Source organism: Hemiscyllium ocellatum, chromosome 33, assembly GCF_020745735.1.
Source record: "Hemiscyllium ocellatum isolate sHemOce1 chromosome 33, sHemOce1.pat.X.cur, whole genome shotgun sequence".
Classification (NCBI taxonomy): domain Eukaryota; kingdom Metazoa; phylum Chordata; class Chondrichthyes; order Orectolobiformes; family Hemiscylliidae; genus Hemiscyllium; species Hemiscyllium ocellatum.
In genome coordinates, this window is record NC_083433.1 from 16,862,219 (window position 1) to 16,882,441 (window position 20,223).

Genomic DNA, 20,223 nt, shown 5'->3' on the forward strand with positions numbered 1-20,223 from the left:
ACAAATCGGATTAGATGGCCAAAAGGCGAGTAAAGGAGGTATATTTTAAAGGAGTTAGTTTCAAAAGAATGTAGGGATAAAGAGAAGGCTTTGGAATCCCTAAGCCTGAGGGTCAAGGCAGCAGAATGCAACTCCTCAACAGAAAAGTGATGAAAGTTGGGGATGCACACAAGGCTAGAATTTCTGAAACACATTGGTCCCATTGGCTTGAAGACTGCAGAACATAGCAGACATAGGCGAAAGACCACAGAGGGATTTGAAATGGACATTAAAAATTTTAAAGTTACGCCATTACTAGAGAAAGAAGCTAATGTCAGTTAGTAAACAGTCCAGGACCTGGCAGCAGAGTTTTGAATGACGTCAATCTTATCCAGAAAATAAACTAAGAAACCGGCAATATTCAAAAGTATTGAATTACTCTTTATCCAATCTGGCAGAATGGAAGGAGCCTGGGAGAAATCACTAAGTATTCAAGATGGCTTCTCCTGGCTCTCAGTAACAACAGGATATCAAATTATTTGAGCAAACACGAAGAATATTTTTAATCTCAGACAATAAATGATCCCTCAAGTGTTTATTCCTTTTTACATTGTCATAATTTTTCATTTTCTTGATTTGCTGTTGAAGAAAGCCACAAATGAATGATGTCCAGGGAAATATTTCACAAACAGACTCAAAATATTTCACCCCTGGAGAAAAAACACCTGATCCAGTAAGCTTTTAAATCAAATCCACCATTCCATTTTCTGGTCATATCCATATTGTTCCTGGAAAGATAAGTAATTGTTTCTTCAATTCTGTTCTAACCTGGAATGAACTCCTCAAAATCATATTCTCTGGGTGAAATTTTTACACTCAAATGCTTTTCCACTTAAGAACAATGCGGCAAAACATTTAAGCAAACTTCTCTTGCTGTTGAGTATTAATCTTATGCTAATGTTGTACCTTTTACCAAGAGGTGCAAGGACACGTTGAGGTAGAGGTTCATGAACCCTTCTCATCAATAATTTGAGATTTAATAAGAGTCACTCTTTAATACAAGTGCATTCCTTCATCATGATTAAAAGATCTAAAATTGCTTTATGTCATATGTAACTGACCCACCTTAAAGGTGCTGGTAAATTAACCATGAGTTTGTGTAGAAGAACCAGGACCTGTAACCAAGTAAATCTTCAAAGTTATTTGCTTTACTATTTGTCCCAGTGGGGCAAATAAAAAAACATCTGCAGAAGGACTTTAGTACTGAAAATTATGAAATCTTTCACTTGGAATCAAAAAAAGGGATAGATCCAAGGATAATTTTAAAACTGTGAAAAGGGAAAACAGCAGAGACCCAAAGAGTGATATAGGAACACATATACAAATTTCTGTTTAAAAAAAAGCGGCCTATGGTGCATGGCTTTTAGGTCAAAACAGGTCAGAATATAACAAAGAGGAAGTTCTGCTGAAGCTTTACAATTCCGCTGTTAGACCAGTTTTGGGCACTGTATCTTAGAAAGGATACACAAGCCTTAAAAACAATACAGCTCAAATTCACCAGAATATTATCAAGACTCCAAAGACTACTCAAGAGGGGAGATGACATAATCTAAGCTTTAGTTTGCTGAAATAGAAATATACCTGGGTAGTTTGTTATTTTTAGGATTTGGAAAGGAATTGAAAAATAGGGAGATGACAACTTTATTCTGCTGGTGGGGAAATACAAGACAAGCGAAATAATCTTAAAAGGTGAGAAACAGGTGGCACTCTAGATAGAAGTTAAGAAACGGCTCTTGACACAACGTGCAGAATATACCAGCAGTGAGAGCAATCTCAATTAACAATTTTATTCTAAGAACAATAGACCATTGCCAGCCAGACATAAAATGGTATGGAGTCAAAGTGGGTACCCAGGGTTAGAATACTGAATGATTGCAATAAATACAGACTTAAAGAGTCCTTTCTTGTTCTTGAGTATTCAAGATTGACAAACCACCTTACCTTCTTCTGCTAGTTCCTTGTTGATGACAAGTTTGCCATGTCGGAGATAGTTCAGTATTGGCCCGAAGTATGTGGGATCCCGATCAATCAGGTACGCTCCTGTCTCATCCTGAGGAGGCAAAGTCACTGATTTACTATTCTTTGAAGACACTGTTCACCTGGGATGGGGAAGCACATCAACCTGCCTTGGCAGGAAGTAAGGGCATGATCTTGCACAATTCCTTGAACTGATGTTATCTTGTCTGCATAAGCACAAAAGCTTGTGTAGCAGATGGTCCCCCCAACAAAGAGCAGTGCTGCTATTAAACATATTTACTGATATCAATAACTAAAAAAGATAAGGAAGCACATAACATTGTGTATTATGCCTTGCATGATACAGATGTAGCAATGAATAAAAAAAACCCAAAGACTCTGAAAACCTCTTAAATTCCATAATACAGCTGATTTTTTGTAACGCGGTACATTCACTCTTCTGTAAATAGCTATATAAAATTCTATAATCTAGAAAAAGCAGAAAGTAGTACAAAAAATTGGACTGCTCTCGCAAAAAAGCCAGAACAAGCGGATGGGTACTTCTGCACTGTAAGGTTTTATCTGAATATAAAAATATAACAATACAACCAGCAAGATTTTACTGTTCAGCCCATGCCTCAACGTTATATGGAGACATGGCTTAGATAAATATGGGTTCTGGATTAGAGTGGTACTGGAAAGGCAGCATCCGAGGGCTTTTGCTCGAAACGTCGATTTTCCTGCTCCTCAGATGCTGCCTGAACTGCTGTGCTTTTCCAGCACCACTCTAATCCAGAATCTGGTTTCTAGCATCTGCAATCATTATTTTTACCCTGAGATAAATATGGGATCAATCTGAGAAATCCTTCAAGGAATTAATTTCTCAACAGTCCTATTGAGATAATATTATACAGAAAGAAATAATGACAGCCTATACTTGTGAAGAAGTCAGGTTTCGAAAGTTGAATTCTTTTTCACAAAGGATCGAATTTTTACACGAATAACATTTAAGAGGTTGAAAACTATACTCTCCCTTCATCTCGCTGTTGTAGAGCTACCAAGTCAGAGACTGTTCTCACCATCCCACCTTCAAAACTAGTTCAGAAGGTGGCAGAAAAAATTACCTCCACAGAGTCTGATATTGATTTAAGCACACTAAATTAAAATTTACTGAATTCAAAAAAATCCATTTATACAAATTCATACAATTTCATTTTTTTTTCCAGTTCTCCTGGTTAGAAGATCCAAACTTTCCTCAGCTGTATTTTTTTAGGCTACTTTCATCCATCCATCCATCCTTTATACTGAATATGGTCCAAATGCTTCCTCTGGGAATGACTGTTTCAGGACAGGTTGCTTTGTAAGTATCACCACTGGTCTGAGGAACTCGGAGAAAGGGAAGACTGCAGATGCTGGAGAGTCAGAGTGGAAAAGCATGGCACGGGAAAAGCACAGCAGGTCAGGCACTATCCAAGGAGCAGGAGTGTCGTTTTGGGCATAAGGCTTTCATCAGGAATGAAGAGAAGGAAGGGTGCTGAGAGATAAATAGGAGTGATGCTGGGGGAAAGTAGCTGGGAAAGTGATAGGTGGCTGCAGGTGGAGGGTAATAGTGATAGGTTGATTGGGAGGGTAGAGTGTATATGAGAGAAGGAAGATAGGTAGAACAGGTTTAGAGGGCGTTGCAGAGTTGGAGGCTTGGATCTGGGATAATGTGTTGAGAAGGGAGATCTGGAAACTAGTGAAGTCAACGTTGATGCCGTGTGGTTGAAGGGTCCCAAGGCGGAAAAAGAGGGGTTCTTCCTTCAGTTGTCAGGTGGCTTTGATTCGGCAGTGGAGGAGGACCAGGACCTACTAATCTCTGGACCCACCCCTCCAACTGCAACAAGAACAGAACTCTCCAGCCTTCACCTTCCATCCCACTAATTTCTGGATACAGTGCATTATCCTCTGCCACTTCCACCACTCACAATCAGACTCCACCAATAGAGATATATTTCCCTTCCAAACCCTATCTGTGTTCTGCAGAGACCATTCCCTCTGTGACTCCCTTGTTAGGTCCACGCCGCCCACTAACCCACCCTTCACACCCAACACCTTACCTTGCTGCCACAAAAGGTGTAAAACCTGTGCCACACTGTTCCCCTTCACCTCCATCCAAGGCCCCAAAGGATCGTTTCACATCCAGCAGAGATTTGCCTGCAGATCCACCCACCTCACCTACTGTGCCCATTGCTCTTGATGGGGTCTCCTCTACACTGGGATGACAGGATGCCAACTTGCGGAGATTTCCAGGGAACATCTTTGGGACACATGCACCAAACAACCCCACCGCCCTGCTGCCATTCCCCCTCCCACTCCTGCAAGGATATGCAAGTCCTAGGCTTCCTCCACCACCAAATCAAAGCCACCTGACAACCAGAGAACATCTCATCTTCCGACTTGGGACCCTTCCACCACACAGAATCAATACCGACTTCACCAATTTCTAAATCTCCCCTCTCCCCACATCCAACCCTTCAGCTTGACACCACTCCCGTGTCCTGTCCTACCCGCCCATCATCCTTCCCACCTGTCCACTCCACCCTTTCCACCAACCTATTGCAATTACTCCCCACCTGCATCCATCTATTGCCTTCCCAACTGGGTCTTCTGGCCAAAGCTTTTATGTTTTAGAAGTAACCTGTATTGTCAAGGGGCGTAGCCAGCTCTCCAACTGTGCAGTTCAAAACCTTAATTCAGTTCAGCAGTGGTGTGTGAAGAAAAGACTGGAACGTCTCTCTCTCTCTCATTCTGCCCTTCTAACTTCATTCTGTAAGCCCCGGTTTCATTTTTACTCGATTTAATAGGGATTGTTTATTGGGACTGTTGTGTATTTTCAGAACAGCATAATTAAGTCTGGTTTGGATAGACTGAGTTCTATGGATATTCTGGTGTTTATGTTTCATTCAAAATTTGAATAATTTTTTTGTCTGTTTTAAAACCTGGTAGTCAACCTCGCTAACTTACTCCAGGTAAATTTCATTGAACACTCACTGAAACAAACAGCAAAGTTATGGTCTGGGCTGCTGGCTTAAGAATGTTGAGTGTGTCTGGCCTAATCAATAATAAATTCGCCCACATTTCCATCCTGCCCTTAAATTCACTTGGTCTATTCTCAGACATCTCCCTCCCCTTTCTTGACCTCTCCATTTTCATCTCTGGTGACAATATCCAGGCAGACATTTACAATAAATGCACAGATGACACCATGTCCCACCCAGTATCCTGCAAGAACTCCATCCTGTTTTCCCAATTCCTCTGCCTCTGTCACATCTGCTCAAACGAGGAGACATTCCACTCCCAAGCATCCCAGACGTCCACCTATTTTGGATGTGCTTTCTCCCTTCTTTGTCATCCAGACAGCCCTCCACTGCAACACCTCCATTCCCCACTCCACTGCTCTAGACCACCCCCCTCCTAAAGTAATAAAATAGGGTCCTCCTCTCAGCTACCACCCCACCAGTCTCTGCATTCAATCATCCTTAAACACTTCTGCCAACACCAATTAGACCCCATGACCAAGAACATCTTCCCCTCCCCACCCTCCGGCAAGAACCGCTCGTTTGCTAATTCTTGGTTTGCACAACTGTCCCCACACCAATACCTCCCCCCACCCCAATCCGCAGGTACCTTCCCCTGCAACCGTAAAAGATGCAAAACCTGCCGGCACGCCACCCCCATCCCCTTACCCCCATCCAAGGCTCCAAACAGTCTTTCCAGGTGAGACAGAGGTTCACCTGCCTCTCTTCCAAACCCGCCTACTGTATCCGGTGCTCCCAATGTGGTCTTCACTACATCGGCGAAACCAAACATAAACTCAAGGCACATTTCACCAAGCATCTCAGCCAGGCCTGGAGGGACCATCCTGACCTCCCAATCACCACCCATTTCAGTTCCATGACATGACCATCTTCGGACGACTCCGTTGCCACAGCAAATCACACCACAAATTGGAGGAACAACACTTCATCTTCTGCCTGGGCATCCTACAGCCGGAGGACTCATCAATGATTTCTCCAATTTCAAATAATCTCCCTCCCCAACCCCAACTCCTTTTCCAACCCCTCCCCCTCCCTTTCAATCCTCTGACTGACCTTCCCTTCCAACTGACAACCGGATTCAGTCCTCTATTGACCAACCAGGTCGTACCCTCTACCTGTGTTCACCGATCCCAAACCTCACCACCATGCCTCACTCCCCACCCAAAACAGCAAACACTGGTTTTACAGCACAGGGTGATGGCTTAACAAGGCTTGATGCAGATAGCAGAGCTCCAGATTAAGTGAAATTTATGGAGATTCGGAGGTAGGAGGCCAGCAGTAGAGGAATGGAATTGTGTCTGGAGCTAGCAAAGACATGGAAGAGAGATTCAACCGCAGATGGGCTGAGGTACTGATCATCACACTGGCATCGCAAGCAAATTGCCCTTATTACAAATCTAAATATAGCTTCGATCACTGACACTTTTCAACACGTTAGCAATGAGGCATTTTTTCAGCCATCCACAGAGGCATACAAAGCAACAAAAAGAGATAGTAGTAAAGAAAAGTAAACTTTTCAAAAATATCACGATCAAGGAAACCAGGTAAAGAAAGCAAAATTTGATACGTGGAGAGATAGGTCAAATTATAAGATGACAATGGATTCTTAGAATCATGGTTCTTTCACTGGCAAATAAATATTTTAATTGGCTGGGCAGCAGGAGAGACTGCATATTCCCAAGCTAGGAATGGAAAGATGAAGAAAATAACCCCAGAGTCCCTGAGCCTAGTCGCTCTCCAACAAGTTAAGCCAGTGTAAGAGGTGGTGTCAGGTAAACAGAACAAGCTCTTAAGTCGGCTGCACTATTCAATGAGATCATGACTGATTTGTACCTTAGGTCCATTGACTGTGTTCCATAACTCTGAATACCCTTGGCTAACAGAAATCTGTCAACTTCAGTTTTAGAAAATCTCAACCTGGGCAAATGGTGCAATTCCTTACCAACCGATTGGTATCCACAATCTAAAATGCCCACAAAGAAGAATCTATGAGTTCCAGGCTGTCAACAAACATCTTCAAGATTACAGCATTTTCCAGCTGCCTTAGCTTTGCAGGATCCCTTTAAGTCACAGTTGTTCATCCACACCATAATAAAAATCTTGATTCGTGAAGGTAACAGACCTGAAACACTAAACTGAGTTTTTCCTTTTCCTCAGCTGCTGCCAGATCTGAAAATTTTCAATTTCTAGCTTCCATAGCATTAATTTTTTGAGTAATCTTAATTCCATTTAAAAGCCTTTGTATAGGTAACATTGTCGTTGTTTTACTACACCAAAGGGCTGGTCACTCATCAGGGAGGGGTAACTGATGGTGGTTTAACCTCAGGCGAGGGGACAGATTCAGAATGAGAGTCCTTCATGGTAGTCTCACAAGGTGGAGGAATTGAACCCGTGCCATTGACACCACTCTGTATCACAAAATGGCCATCCAGCCAACTAAGCTAATTGACTAGGATTAGTGAGGATTGCAGATGCTGGAGATTAGAGTTGAGAGTGCGGTGCTGGAAAAGCACAGCAGGTCAGGCGGCATCCGAAAAGCAGGAGAATCAACGTTTCGGGCAAAAGCCAGATGAAGATCTTTTACCCGAAATGTCGATTTTCCTACTCCTCGGGTGCTGCCTGACCTGCTGTGCTCAGTTGCTGGCCTCAGATTTTGTCAGCTCTTGCAAAAGGTCATTTCCAGTTTCATTGACTTAAATGTATGACTTCTCAGCTACCTCTTCAACAAACGTGCAGCCAAGTCCTGGTTCACCTCAATTACACAAGGATCCAAAACTTGTTGGACACATTCAAATCAAACTACTTTTCCTATTCATGAGATGGGGGCATCGCTGGCTAAGCCCCTATTCCTAATTATCCATCCCTAATCGTCCACAGGGCAGTTAAGAGTCAAACACAAGTTTTTGAAGTCACATGTAGGCTAGATCAGGTAAGTTGGCAGATTTCCTTCCCTAAAGGATATTAAGGAACCTAATTTTTTTATGACAATAGGTAAAGGTTTGGGACCAACATTAGACTAATTTTTTTTAGAGTCAAATTCACCATCCACCGCAGTATGATTCGAACTCATGCCCCCCAGAACACAGAGCTGGGATTCTGGATGAACAGTCCAGAGATATGACTGCCATACCACCACCATCTCCTATATTTCCTCTTACAAATCATAGAATATTTCAGGCAAATAGCCCACACCAGGAACTCAGTTACAATAACTTTCTCAGGAACTGCCTAATTTAAACATGAGAGACTGAGGTTCAGATTAAGATCAAAGTTGCATGTTCACAAGTCCTACCAAAAATTGAGATCAAAATCTCGGTGGCTATTTTAAGGTGCTGCATTATGCATGCTAAGGGACCCCTGAATGGGACTTTAAACTTTGGTCCTACACCCGTTCTAAAGAAAGACTACACGCAAAATGCCACAACCTATTTTTCTCTCTTTACAAATAGTGACGGAACAGGTGCGTGCTTACAGTAACTTGGTTTTATTTCCTTTTGACATGGATTGTATTTCATTATCATCTTCTAATTTACCTTCAGGATGACATTGCAAATTGCTTTGATCTAATGGGTGCAGCCTTTCCTGACGGACTAGAAGAGTATTTATCTACTATGTTTGTATTGATTCTTTTGTTCATTGACTGCTTCAAAGATCTGACTCCATTAGCAACATTGACAATGTTCAATTGTTATTATACTGGTCCTGCAATACAGTCACTGCTGCTGAGGGAGCCCAACTCAGTAAGCGGACTTTGTGATTACACTGACCAAATTAAATGATCTTACCCTGCCTCAGTCACTTCTAACTCCCTATTCTGTGTTACTATTGGTCAATTAGTATGTGAAATAAAGGACAGTGGTTTATAACCGAGGACAGACAGCATCAGTGGATAAATAAACAGTTATCTATACATTGTCCTGGGGATTATCCTGTGCCCCATCACATTCTCAGATACATTAGGGCCAGATTTTCCATTCTACCTCACCCACTTTCACCCTACACACTTTCATCCCCACTCTCAATTCCTTCAGTAAAAATCCATACCTCCACTGGACTTGGTGTTTATTTCCTTACTTGTTTCATTGTCACCAGTATCGCCTTGCACCATTCTCCCTTTCATCACTCAACTTCCCCCACCTTAAAACCCATTACCAGCCACTATCATCCACCTACCACTGCCTTTCTACTTAATGATTATATCTTGAACATTTTCAGGTTCTGGCAAAGTCATCAACCTGAGATATTAATGGTTGCTCATTCCACACATGCTACCTACTCGCAGAGTGTTTCATTTTCAGTATTTGCTCTTAATCCTAATGTACTCTTCACTTATAATGTCAACTTAAGCTCTCAGATCTGAGTCAGAAGCTTATAGGTTCAAGTCCTGGCCTTAAGAATCAGAAATCAAAGCTTCTCATCTACTGCATGATCTACACTATGCTGTCAATTGCCATCTGTTGGATAAGAAATTAAACCAAAGCTCTGGATATGACACAAAATAATCACGAGTAGCATTTCAAAGGGCAGATAAAGTCTCTGTAGAATCCTGGTCGATAACTAATATAATTGAAATAGATAAAGCAAGGAACGCTGGATACTAGAAATTCAAAATAAAGATCCAGTGCTGGAAGAAACTCAGCAGATCTAGCAGCATCTGGGGAGACAAAAACAACAAATAAGCTTGAGCCCAACGTGACTTCTTCAAAACAGAAACAAGACCGCCGTTCATTATCCCACTGCTATTTGTGGGAGCCGGTTGTGCAAAAAAGTGCATTGCATTCATAAACAAGAGTGGCTGAACTTCAAGAAAGTGCTCAACTGACTGAAACGCTTTGGCAAGCCCCTATCGTGAAAGGTGCTATGTAAATGCAATTATGCCAGTTGTTTTTACTTTGACTTCCAGGTTTCAACACTGAACCAACGTCAGGATTTCTGCTTTGAGGGCCCTTTTGTTCACTGAGAGCCTGCGGGCCATCTGTACGAGGGTGAGGAATTCTCCCCCCTCTCTCGAGCTGGCCAAGTTACCCCGGGGCCTACACACCCCGCCTCCTGAACCCAGGTCACTCACTCGGTCCGACAGCAGCTCCCCCTCCTCCTGGCACAGGCGGTACAGGAACGACTTCTCCTCACGGCACAAGGTCTGCCGAGTGGTCAGAAAGTGAGTGCCCCCGACATTGAGCCGAACCCACTTATTATTCGGCTCTTTCCCCTCCGCCATCTTCAGCTGCCATCAGCCTCCACCTCCTCCCCACTACCCCGGCAACGCGCAGGCGTGAACCGAACCCAGCCCACCACCACGACGCGCAGGCGTGAACCGAACCCAGCCCACCACCACGACGCGCAGGCGTGAACCGAACCCAGCCCACCACCACGACGCGCAGGCGTGAACCGAACCCGGCCCACCACAACGCGCAGGCGCGCCACTCGACAGTACTGCGCAAGCGCGCACCCGGCTCGGCCCCGCCCTTACTTGACTGAATTGGGCAGTCGTAGTCAGCCGCCGAAAAGCGAGCTGGGAGTTGTAGTCTAAAAGGAGGATAGGTTCAGGCTCTTAGGAGAATGGGGGCTTTGTGCTAGTAATGGAGCAAGCTTTAGGCGTAACATTTAAAAGCCTTTCTCAGGAATGGACTGTAAAAAAAAAAAGAGCAAGAAAGAAAGTGATGAAATTTAAACCAGGGTTAAGATAGATAATTCTTCTAGGAGAAAGTAAAGACTGCAGATGCTGGAGATCAGAGCTGAAAATGTGTTGCTGGAAAAGTGCAGCAGGTCAGGCAGCATCCAAGGAGCAGGAGATTCGACGTTTCGGGCATGAGCCCTTTTTCAGGAAAGGCTTTCCTGAAGAAGGGCTCATGCCCGAAACTTCAAATCTCCAGCTTCTTGGATGCTGCCTGACCTGCTGCACTTTTCCAGCAACACATTTTCAGCTTAAGGTGAATAATTGTCAATAGTTAGTGTACAGTCAATAAGATTAGGGAATGAGAAGGAAACATGATATTACAGTAATAACAGAGTTAGCTCAAGGAAAGGTCAAGGCAAAAGTGAGGACTGCAGATGCTGGAAACCAGAGTTTAGATCAGAGTGGTGCTGGAAAAGCACAGCAGGTCAGGCAGCATCCGAGGAGCAGGAAAATAGACGTTTCGGGCAAAAGTCCTTCACGAGTCCTGATGAAGGACTTTTGCCCGAAACATTGATTTTCCTGCTCCTCGGATGCTGCCTGAACTGCTGTGCTTTTCCTACACCACTCTGATCTAAACTTAAGGAAAGGTCTGACTAGGACAGAAATTTTGACGCAGAAATATTTAAGAAACAGCAGAAAACAAAAGGAAAGGATAACAGGTGGTGGTGGTGAAGGATTGCATTGCAGTGTTAGAGGAAAGATACCTCAAAGGGTTCAACTTGGCTAGAGCTGGGGAACAAAACAAAATGCGTATAACGTCCTTGCTCCATGCAGTCTCTAGGCTGCCAAATTACACAGTAGTGATAAAGGGGGATTTTGATTGCCCAAATTATAGATTAGGATACTGGTAGTGTGGAAGAATGTTGATAATAATGTCCCCTGATTAGCAGTATTAGGACCCTTGCTATTCTCGATATAGATTAATGATCTAGATCTTAGCATGCAAAAGGTAATTGCAAAGTTTGCAGATGACAACATTTGGGAGAGCTGTAACTAAAAAATGACAGTGTAGAACTTCAAAAGGGTATGGACAATTTGGTGCAGTAAGCAAATAGGTAGCAGGTGAGTTCATTGCAGAAAGATGATGCAGTTTTGGGGCTACAGGAGCAGAGGAACCTGGGTGTATACACGCACAGATTAAAGGTGGCAGGATAGATGGAGATTAGTAAATAAAGCATAGTGCCCTCAGCTTTATTAATAGATGCAAAAACTACAAGGGCAAGAAGATATTGAACATTTATAGGACACATGCTAGGACAAGGCATCAACTGGATTATTGTGTACAGTTCTGCACGCCACATTTAGAACACATCGAAGAGAATACAGAAGTGATTTAAAAGAGAACAGATTGAAGAAGTTTGAAGAGAAGGCAGCGAAGAGATCAGATAGAGATTTCAAAAACGAGGAGTGGATGGGATAGAATGTACAAGAGGAATCTGTTCCCACTCATAATAGGATCAAGGATGAGAGGACATAGATTTAAAGTGTTTGCAAGAGGAGTAAAAATAAACATTTGCATTCGGAGGATTTTGTTCCTTAGCTGTAGCCAAATGGCTTTTATCCTTGAACCCTTGGAGACACGCTTTTTTAGTCGACATGTGGTGGAGGCAGGTTTCATTGAGACATTCAAGAGAGCACTGGCCAATTATTTGGATTGACATAATGTACAAAAGATATAGAAAAACAGCAGGAGAGTGGTGCCAGGTAATGATTTTCACGAAGAACAAGTGGAAAATGGATGGGTAAAATAGCCTCCTTTATGGCGTAACGCTGCTTTGATCTATCAAGAATGCAAGCACATATGCTTTCTGCCCAAGGTTTTTAATCTAGCTTCCCTAATTAATCGATAAGATATTTTTACTCAAGCTATGTTACAAAAGAGTGCAATGCAAGTTGGCTATAAGTCAAAACTAATTCATCAAATGTAAAGAAGGATAAAGATTTATATTTGCACCTTAAATGTTATTAATAACATGTTCCCCTAACACCTAAGCAGAATTGTTACAATAATTTTTAGTTGCCTCAGTATCACAATGCACAAGCTAAAATGATTAAAGCTGGTGAACGTCCAGAGATGTTTATTTCCCCACTTCGGAAATAGTTAAAAAATGTAATAGTAAAACATTAACAAAAAGTATAGACTCAAAAGCATAAATCAGCCAATTAATCTTTCAATGAGGGGCAGCACAGAGTCTCAGTGGTTACCACTACTGCCTCACAGCGCCAGGGAACCTGGGTTCGATTCTAGCCTCGGGTAACCGTTTATGTAGAGTTTGCATATTCTCCCCATGTCTGCAGGGGTTTCTTCCAGGTGCTTTGGTTTCCTCCAAAGATGGTTAGAGACAAAAAAAAACTGCAGATGCTGGGACCCAAAGTAGACAGGCAGGCGGCTGGAAGAACACAGCAAGCCAGGCAGCATCAGGTTGTGCAGACATCAATATTTCAGATGTAAGCCTTGTTCAGGACTGGGGGTGGGTGTAGGGAGAGCTGCAGATTGGGGGTGGGGAAGTAGGTGGCAGGAGCAGGGTGGTGAACTGGAGATAGGTGAAGACAGGTGGCGGGTATAACCTGGTTGGTCAATGGGAGGAATGGATTCTTTTGGTGATAGGGAGCAGTGGAAGGGAGGGGGAGGTGCTGAAGATGTGCAGGTTAGGTGAATTGGCTATGCTAAATTGGCCATTGTGTTCAGGGATGTGTAGACTAGTTGCATTGGTCAGGGGTAAATATAGGATAATAGGGTATGGGAATGGGTCTGGTGGGTTACTCTTTGGAGAGTCAGTGTGGACTTGTTGGGCCATAGGTCCTGTTCTCAGACAGTAGAGTTTCTATGAACTGGAACAGGTATAATCAGGCTATGTCACTCACCACCACATTTCAAATTTTCATGAGTCTAATTCCACCCATTTTACAGGAAGTGTATTCCAGATGAAGCCACACAGCACAGAAACAGACTCTTTCGTCCAAGTCATTCAGCAAATTAAAAACAGCTCTTACATGGCCCACATGCATTTATTTTTGCTAATTACAGTATCCAAAATCATCATTCATATAAATGATTTGAACGTGAACATAGGAAATATTATTAGTAAGCTTGCAGATGACACCAAAATCGGACAGCAAAGAAGGCTACCTCAGAGTACAATGGGATCTTGATTAGATTGGCCAACAGGTTGAGGAGTGGCAGATGAAATTTAGTTTAGGTAAACGTGAGGTGCTGCATTTTGGAAAGGCAGATCAGGGCAGGACTTATACACCTAATGGTAAAGGCCAGGGGAGTGTTTTTGAACAAAGTGACCTTGGAGTGCAGATTCATATTTCCTTGAAAGTGGAGTTGCAGGTAGATAGGATAGTGAAGGTGGCATTTGGTACGATTGTGTTTGTTGGACAAAGCATTGAGTATAGGAGTTGGGAGGTCATATTGCGGCTATACATGACATTCATTAGGCCACTTTTGGAATAGTGTGCGCAATTCTGAGCTCCCTGCTATGGGAAGGATGTTGTGAAACCCGAGTTCAGAAAAGATTTACAAGAATGTTGCAAGGTTTGTGAGGCAAGGGAGAGGCTGAATGGACTGTTTTGCCTGGAATAGAGGCTGAGGAGAGATGCTATAGAGGTTATAAAGTCATGAGGGCATGGATAGGATAAATGGACAAGGTCCTGTGTCAACTTCTCGCTCCTACTTCACAACATTTTTTAATCTCTGAAGGCTTTAGCTATGGAGACCCATTTGGCTTCCTCCATTGGGCTTAAGATCCCACAACACTAGAGGTATACAGCATGGAAACTGACCCTTCAGTCCAACTTGTCCATACTGGTCAAATATCCTAAACTAATCGATTCTATTTTGCCAGCATTTGAACCATATCCCTTTAATACCTTCCTAAACATGTACCACCCAGATGCCTTTTAAATGATGTAATTGTAACAGCCTCCAGCACATCCTCCGGTAGCTCATTCCATTTATACACCACTCTCCATGAAAAAGTTGCCCCTTAAGTCCCTTGTAAATCTTCTCCACTCACCCTGAACCTATGCCCTCTAGTTTTGGACTCCTCCGACCCTGAGAGAAAGGCCTTGGCTATTCACCCTATGCCATTCAATTTTATAAACCTCTGCAATATCACCCCTCAGCAGCTGACACTCCAGGGAGAACCACCTGTTCAATGATATGAAGGCATATCTTCGCCATAACCTAATCACTGTTTTTTATGATGTTGGTTAACAGTCTTTCTAATCAAGCCTAGTTTTGTTATTCCTCAGATTCCATTGGCACTGTAATCTCCGGCTTTGTAACCATTTCTGGTTTTTTGTCAACTCTCTTGAGCTTGGATAGAACCCTCTTCAGTGATTTGGGTGGCATAGGTTGTAGTAACACAGCAAGTTTGCCCACTTCACGTACAGATATGAGCACCACCTGCAAGTCTGGTGTGTATTTGTTGCCCATCACTAATTATGCCTGAATGGAGCGGCATATTTGGTTATTTTAGAAGAGTTAAAGCATTGACATGGGTCTGAAGTCACATCTGAAGGACTAGATATCCTTCCAGAAGGACAATAGCGTTGCCAGATGGGTTTTTCCAACAATCAATGATCATGGTCACCTTCAAGACTAGCTTTCAGTTTATAATTTATTCATTAAATTTAAATTCCACCAGCTGCCATGGTAGGATTTGCATCCCCTATTATTAGCCTAGATTACTAGGCTAGTGACATTACCACTGTCTGACCCTCTTCCCTTAACTTCCTGCTTCAAATCTGCACTTCAAAAAGGTACATAATTGAATGTGAAGCCAGGCTGCACTTGTGAGCTGCCTACCGTTTTGGAGCAAATGAACCCATTAGTCAAGTTCATCACAGAGGCAAGGGTTGGTTATAAAATTGCCAGAACGCCTCATCCCTTTTAACATTTGTCCCAGCTGGTGTTACAATTTCTCTCTGGGATTCCAACGGCACTGCAATCTCAGGCTTTGTAACCACCATTTCTGGCTTTGCATTAACTCGCTTTGGCTTGGGTATAACCCTCTTCAGTGATTTGGGTGGCTTAGGCTGTGGTAAGACAGCAGGTTTGCCCACTTCCAGCACAGAGATAACCTTAGGCCAGTTCCTGGTTAACTTCGGCTGTTCTTCAATACGCTGCTGGAGGTCCCTCGACAGTCTCTCACAGGCAAGGAGCTCCGCAGTCCAGACACCTTTAAACAGCAGAATGAGGAAAGTGACCCAAAACAGTCAACCAATTTCTGTCCCTACCCCAGACAATTACTGACAATTTCTCAATCACGATTCTCCCTGCAGTGACACGCAAATGTCAGAGGTGGCCCAGTTGTAATCAGAAGATGGATTCACATCCCACTCCAGAGAATGGAGCACAAAGATCCAAGGCTGACCCTCTCTAAGAGTGCTGCCTGGTTGGAGATGCCATATTTCAGGTGAGTCATTAAAGGTTCCAACAGACCCCACGCATGGATATAAATGTGCCCCAAACAATTCGATGAATAAGTATCTTGATGTCTTCTTTAACATTTGTTCTTTAACCAACACTAAACAAGAATAAAAATGGAGAATCAAAGGAAATTTAAAGGGAATGCTGAGAAAGTGGCAGAGTGGGCAATTCGTTGAGTAACCAAAGTGAGAAACTGTGAAGAGTGAGAGAGTAATTATTGTACATTTTGCACAAACTCTTGTTCATCTGACCTCCAGGCAATATAGAGCCATTCTGCTATATCGCTTCTGAAAGGACAACCATCTCAATCCAGGATTCAATCTACTTAAGCTTCGATGCATTGCTTCCTTAGCTAATATGACTAACTGCGTACATTGTTATCATTCAGTCAGATGTCTACAGCAGAGAAAAGGACCCTTTAGTACATCAAGTCTGCACTGATCATAATCAACTATTCTAATCCCACTTTCTAGCACTTGGCATCCATTTTGCCAGAGCGGCGAGGAAAGGAGGAGGAGAGGTGAAGCTAGGGCTTCTGGGAAGGCTGAGTTTTCCCACATTAAAAAGGGACTTACCTCGCGAGTTGGGCCTCCATTTGCCAAAAGATACGAGGAAGGAGCGAGGACTTCTGGGAAGTCGTATATTTGTGTAGTTGCATTGTAGGTTACAGTCAGGGGACGGAAAGGGATCCCCTGTGGCCATTCCCTCAACAATAAGTATACTGTTGTGGATACTGTTTGGGGGTGGGGGGAAAAGAGATTTACCAGGGGAAAGCAGTGGGGTACAGGGATCTGGCACAGAGTCTGTCCCTGCTGCTCAGAAGGGGAAGAGGAGCAGAGCAGTAGTCATTGGGGACGCCATAGTTAGGGGGATAGATAGGAGGTTTTGTGGGGACGAGAGAGACTCATGGTTGGTGTGTTGCCTCCCAAGTGCCAGGGTTTGTGATGTCTCTGATAGAGCAGTCCCAAGTCGTGGTCCACATAGGCACCAATAACATAGGAAAAGAGATGGGGATTTAAGGCAGAAATTCAGGGAGCTAGGATGGAAGCTTAGAGCTAGAACGAACAGAGTTGTTGTCTCTGGTTTGTTGCCCGTGCCATGTGCTAGTGAGGCGAGGAATAGGGAGAGAGAGGAGTTGAACACGTGGCTACAGGCATAGTGCAGGGAGGGAGAGCTTTGGATTCTTGGATAATTGGGGGCTCTTTCTGGGGTAGGTGGGACCCCTACAAGCAGGATGGTCTTCATCTGAACCAGAGGGGTACCAACAATCTGGGAGGGTGGGGGAGGAATTCGCTAAGGCTATTGGGGTGGGTTTAAACTAATCCAGCGGGGGGATGGGAGCCAAAATTGTAGTTCAAGTATAGAAAAGGTTGAGAGTACAGAGGTCCGAAATTAAGTTTCAGGGACGCAAGATGGCACCAGCAAGCAAGATGTTGATTTGAAGTGTATCTACTTCAACACCAGGAGCATCTGGAATAAGGTGGATGAACTTGCAGCATGGGTTGTGGTCATTTCGGAGACATGGATAGAGCAGGGACAGGAATGATTGTTGCAGGTTCCAGGATTTAGACATTTCAATAAGAACAGAGAAGATGGTAAAAAAGTGAGAGGTGTGGCATTGTTGGTCAAGGACAGTATTGCAGTTGCAGAAAGGATGTTTGGGCTCTCGTCAACTGAGGTAGTATGGGCTGAGGTTAGAAACAGGAAAGGAGAGGTCAACTTGTTGGGAGTTTTCCATAGGCCTCCGAATAGTTCCAGAGATGTAGAGGAAATGATAGCAAAGATGATTCTCAATAGGGGTGAGAGAGACAGAGTAGTTGTCATGGGCAACTTCAACTTTCCAAATATTGACTGGGAACGCAATACTACAAGTACTATAGATGAGTCAGTTTTTGTCCAATGTGTGCAGAAGGGCTTCCTGATGCAGTATGTAGACAGGCCAACAAGGGGTGAAACCACATTAGATTTGGTAAGGGTAACGAGCCCGGCCAGGTGTTCGACTTGGAAGTAGGTGAGCACTTTGGTGATAGCGATCACAATTCTGTTATGTTTACTTGAGTGATAGAAAAGGATAGGTGTATACCACCGGGCAAGAGTTACAGCTGGGGGAAAGGCAATTATGATGCAATTAGACAAGATTTAGGAAGCATAGGATGGGGAAGGAAACTGCGGGGTATAGGCACATTAGAAATGTGGAGCTTATTCAAGGAAAAGCTGTGTCCCCTAGATAAGTATGTATCTGTCAGGCAGGAAGGAAGCTGTGGAGCACACGACCCATGGTTTACGAAGGAAGTGGAATCTCTGATCAAAAGGAAGGCAGCGGCTTATGTTAGGATGTGATGTGAAGGCTCATTTAGGGCGCTTGTGGGTTACAAGGTAGCCAGGAAAGACCTAAACAGAGAGCTCAGAAGAGCCAGGAGGAGACATGAAAAGTTGTTGGCAGATAGAAAGCCTTAGGGTTTACCCTGATCCTATACATATATAAAGAAGAAGAGAATGAGGACAGTAAGATCAGGGCCAATCAAGGATAGTAGTGGGAAGTTGTGTGTGGAGTCAGAGGAGATAGGGGAAGCACTATATGAATATTTTCCAACAGTATTCACTCTAGAAAATGACAATGTTGTCGAGGAGAATACTGAGATACAGGCTACTAGACTAGGTGTGATTGAGGTTCACAAGGAAGAGGTATTAGAAATCCTGCAGAGTGTGAAAATAGATAGGTCCCCTGGACTGGATGGGATTTATCCTAGGATCCTCTGGGAAGTCAGGGAGGAGAATGCCGAGCCTTTGGCATTGATCTTTAAATCGTCATTGTCTACAGGAATAGTGCCAGAAGACTGGAGGATAGCAAGTGTGGTTCCCCTGTTCAAGAAGGGGAGTAGAGACAATCCTGGTAATTATAGACCAGTGAGCCTTACTTTAGTTGTTGATAAAATATTGCAAAAGGTTATAAGAGATAGGATTTATAATCATCTAGAAAAAGAATAATTTGATTAGGGATAGTCAGCACCGTTTTGTGAAAGGTAGGTCGTGCCTCACAAACCTTGAGTTCTTTGAGAAGGTGACCAAACAGGTAAATGAGAGTAAACCGGTTGATGTGGTGTAAATGGATTTCAGCAAGGCGTTCAATAAGGTTCCCCACAGTAGGCTATTGTACAAAATGCGGAGGAATGGGATTGTGGGAGATATAGCAGTTTGGATCAGTAATTGGCTTGCTGAAAGAAGACAGAGGGTGGTGGTTGATGGGAAATGTTCATCCTGGAGTCCAGTTACCAGTGGTGTACCGCAAGGGTCGGTGCTGGGTCCACTGCTGTTCGTCATTTTTATATATGACCTGGATGAGGGCGTAGAAGGGAGAGTTAGTAAATTTGCTGACAACACTAAGGTCGGTGGAGTTCTGGATAGAGACGAAGGATGTTGTAGGTTACAGAGAGACATAGATAAGATGCAGAGCTGGGCTGAGGGGTGGCAAATGGAGTTTAATGCGGACAAGTGTGAGGTGATTTACTTTGGTCGGAGTAACCGGAATGCAAAGTACTGGGCTAATGGTAAGATTCTTGGTAATGTAGATGAGCAGAGAGATCCGTGTCCAGGTACACAGATCCTTGAAAGTTGCCACCCAGGTTGACAGGGTTAAGGCGGCATACAGTGTTTTAGCTTTTATTAATAGAGGAATTGAGTTCTGGAACCATGAGGATATGCTACAGCTGTACAAACTCTGGTACAGCCACACTTGGAGTATTGTGTACAGTTCTGGTCACCGCCTTAGAAGGATGTGGAAGCTTTGGAAAGGGTGCAGAGGAGATTTACTAGGATGGTGCCTGGTATAGAGGGGAGGTCTTATGAGGAAAGGCTGAGGGACTGGAGGCTGTTTTTGTTCAAGAGAAGGTGGTTGAGAGGTGACTTAATAGAGACATAAGATAATCAGAGGGTTAAGATAGGTTGGACAGAGAGAGTCTTTTTCCAAGAATGGTGAAGGCGAGCACAAGGGGGCATAGCTTTAAATTGAGGGGTGATAGATATAGGATAGA

At 43.5% G+C, this 20,223-nt stretch overlaps 1 protein-coding gene across 1 annotated transcript in view; it reads right to left on the minus strand.

The window, feature by feature from the left end:
• Positions 1 to 10,333, minus strand: part of LOC132831392 (BTB/POZ domain-containing protein KCTD5-like) — a 28,985-nt gene extending 18,652 nt beyond the window's left edge. Inside the window, exons 1-2 of the mRNA XM_060849513.1 lie at positions 10,144 to 10,333; positions 1,981 to 2,089 (exon numbers count right to left, since the gene is read on the minus strand). Coding sequence (XP_060705496.1) covers positions 1,981 to 2,089; positions 10,144 to 10,293 — 259 coding nt within the window. The 5' untranslated portion in view covers positions 10,294 to 10,333. The remainder of the gene's footprint in view (positions 1 to 1,980; positions 2,090 to 10,143) is intronic.
• Between the last annotated feature and the right edge of the window lie 9,890 nt (positions 10,334 to 20,223).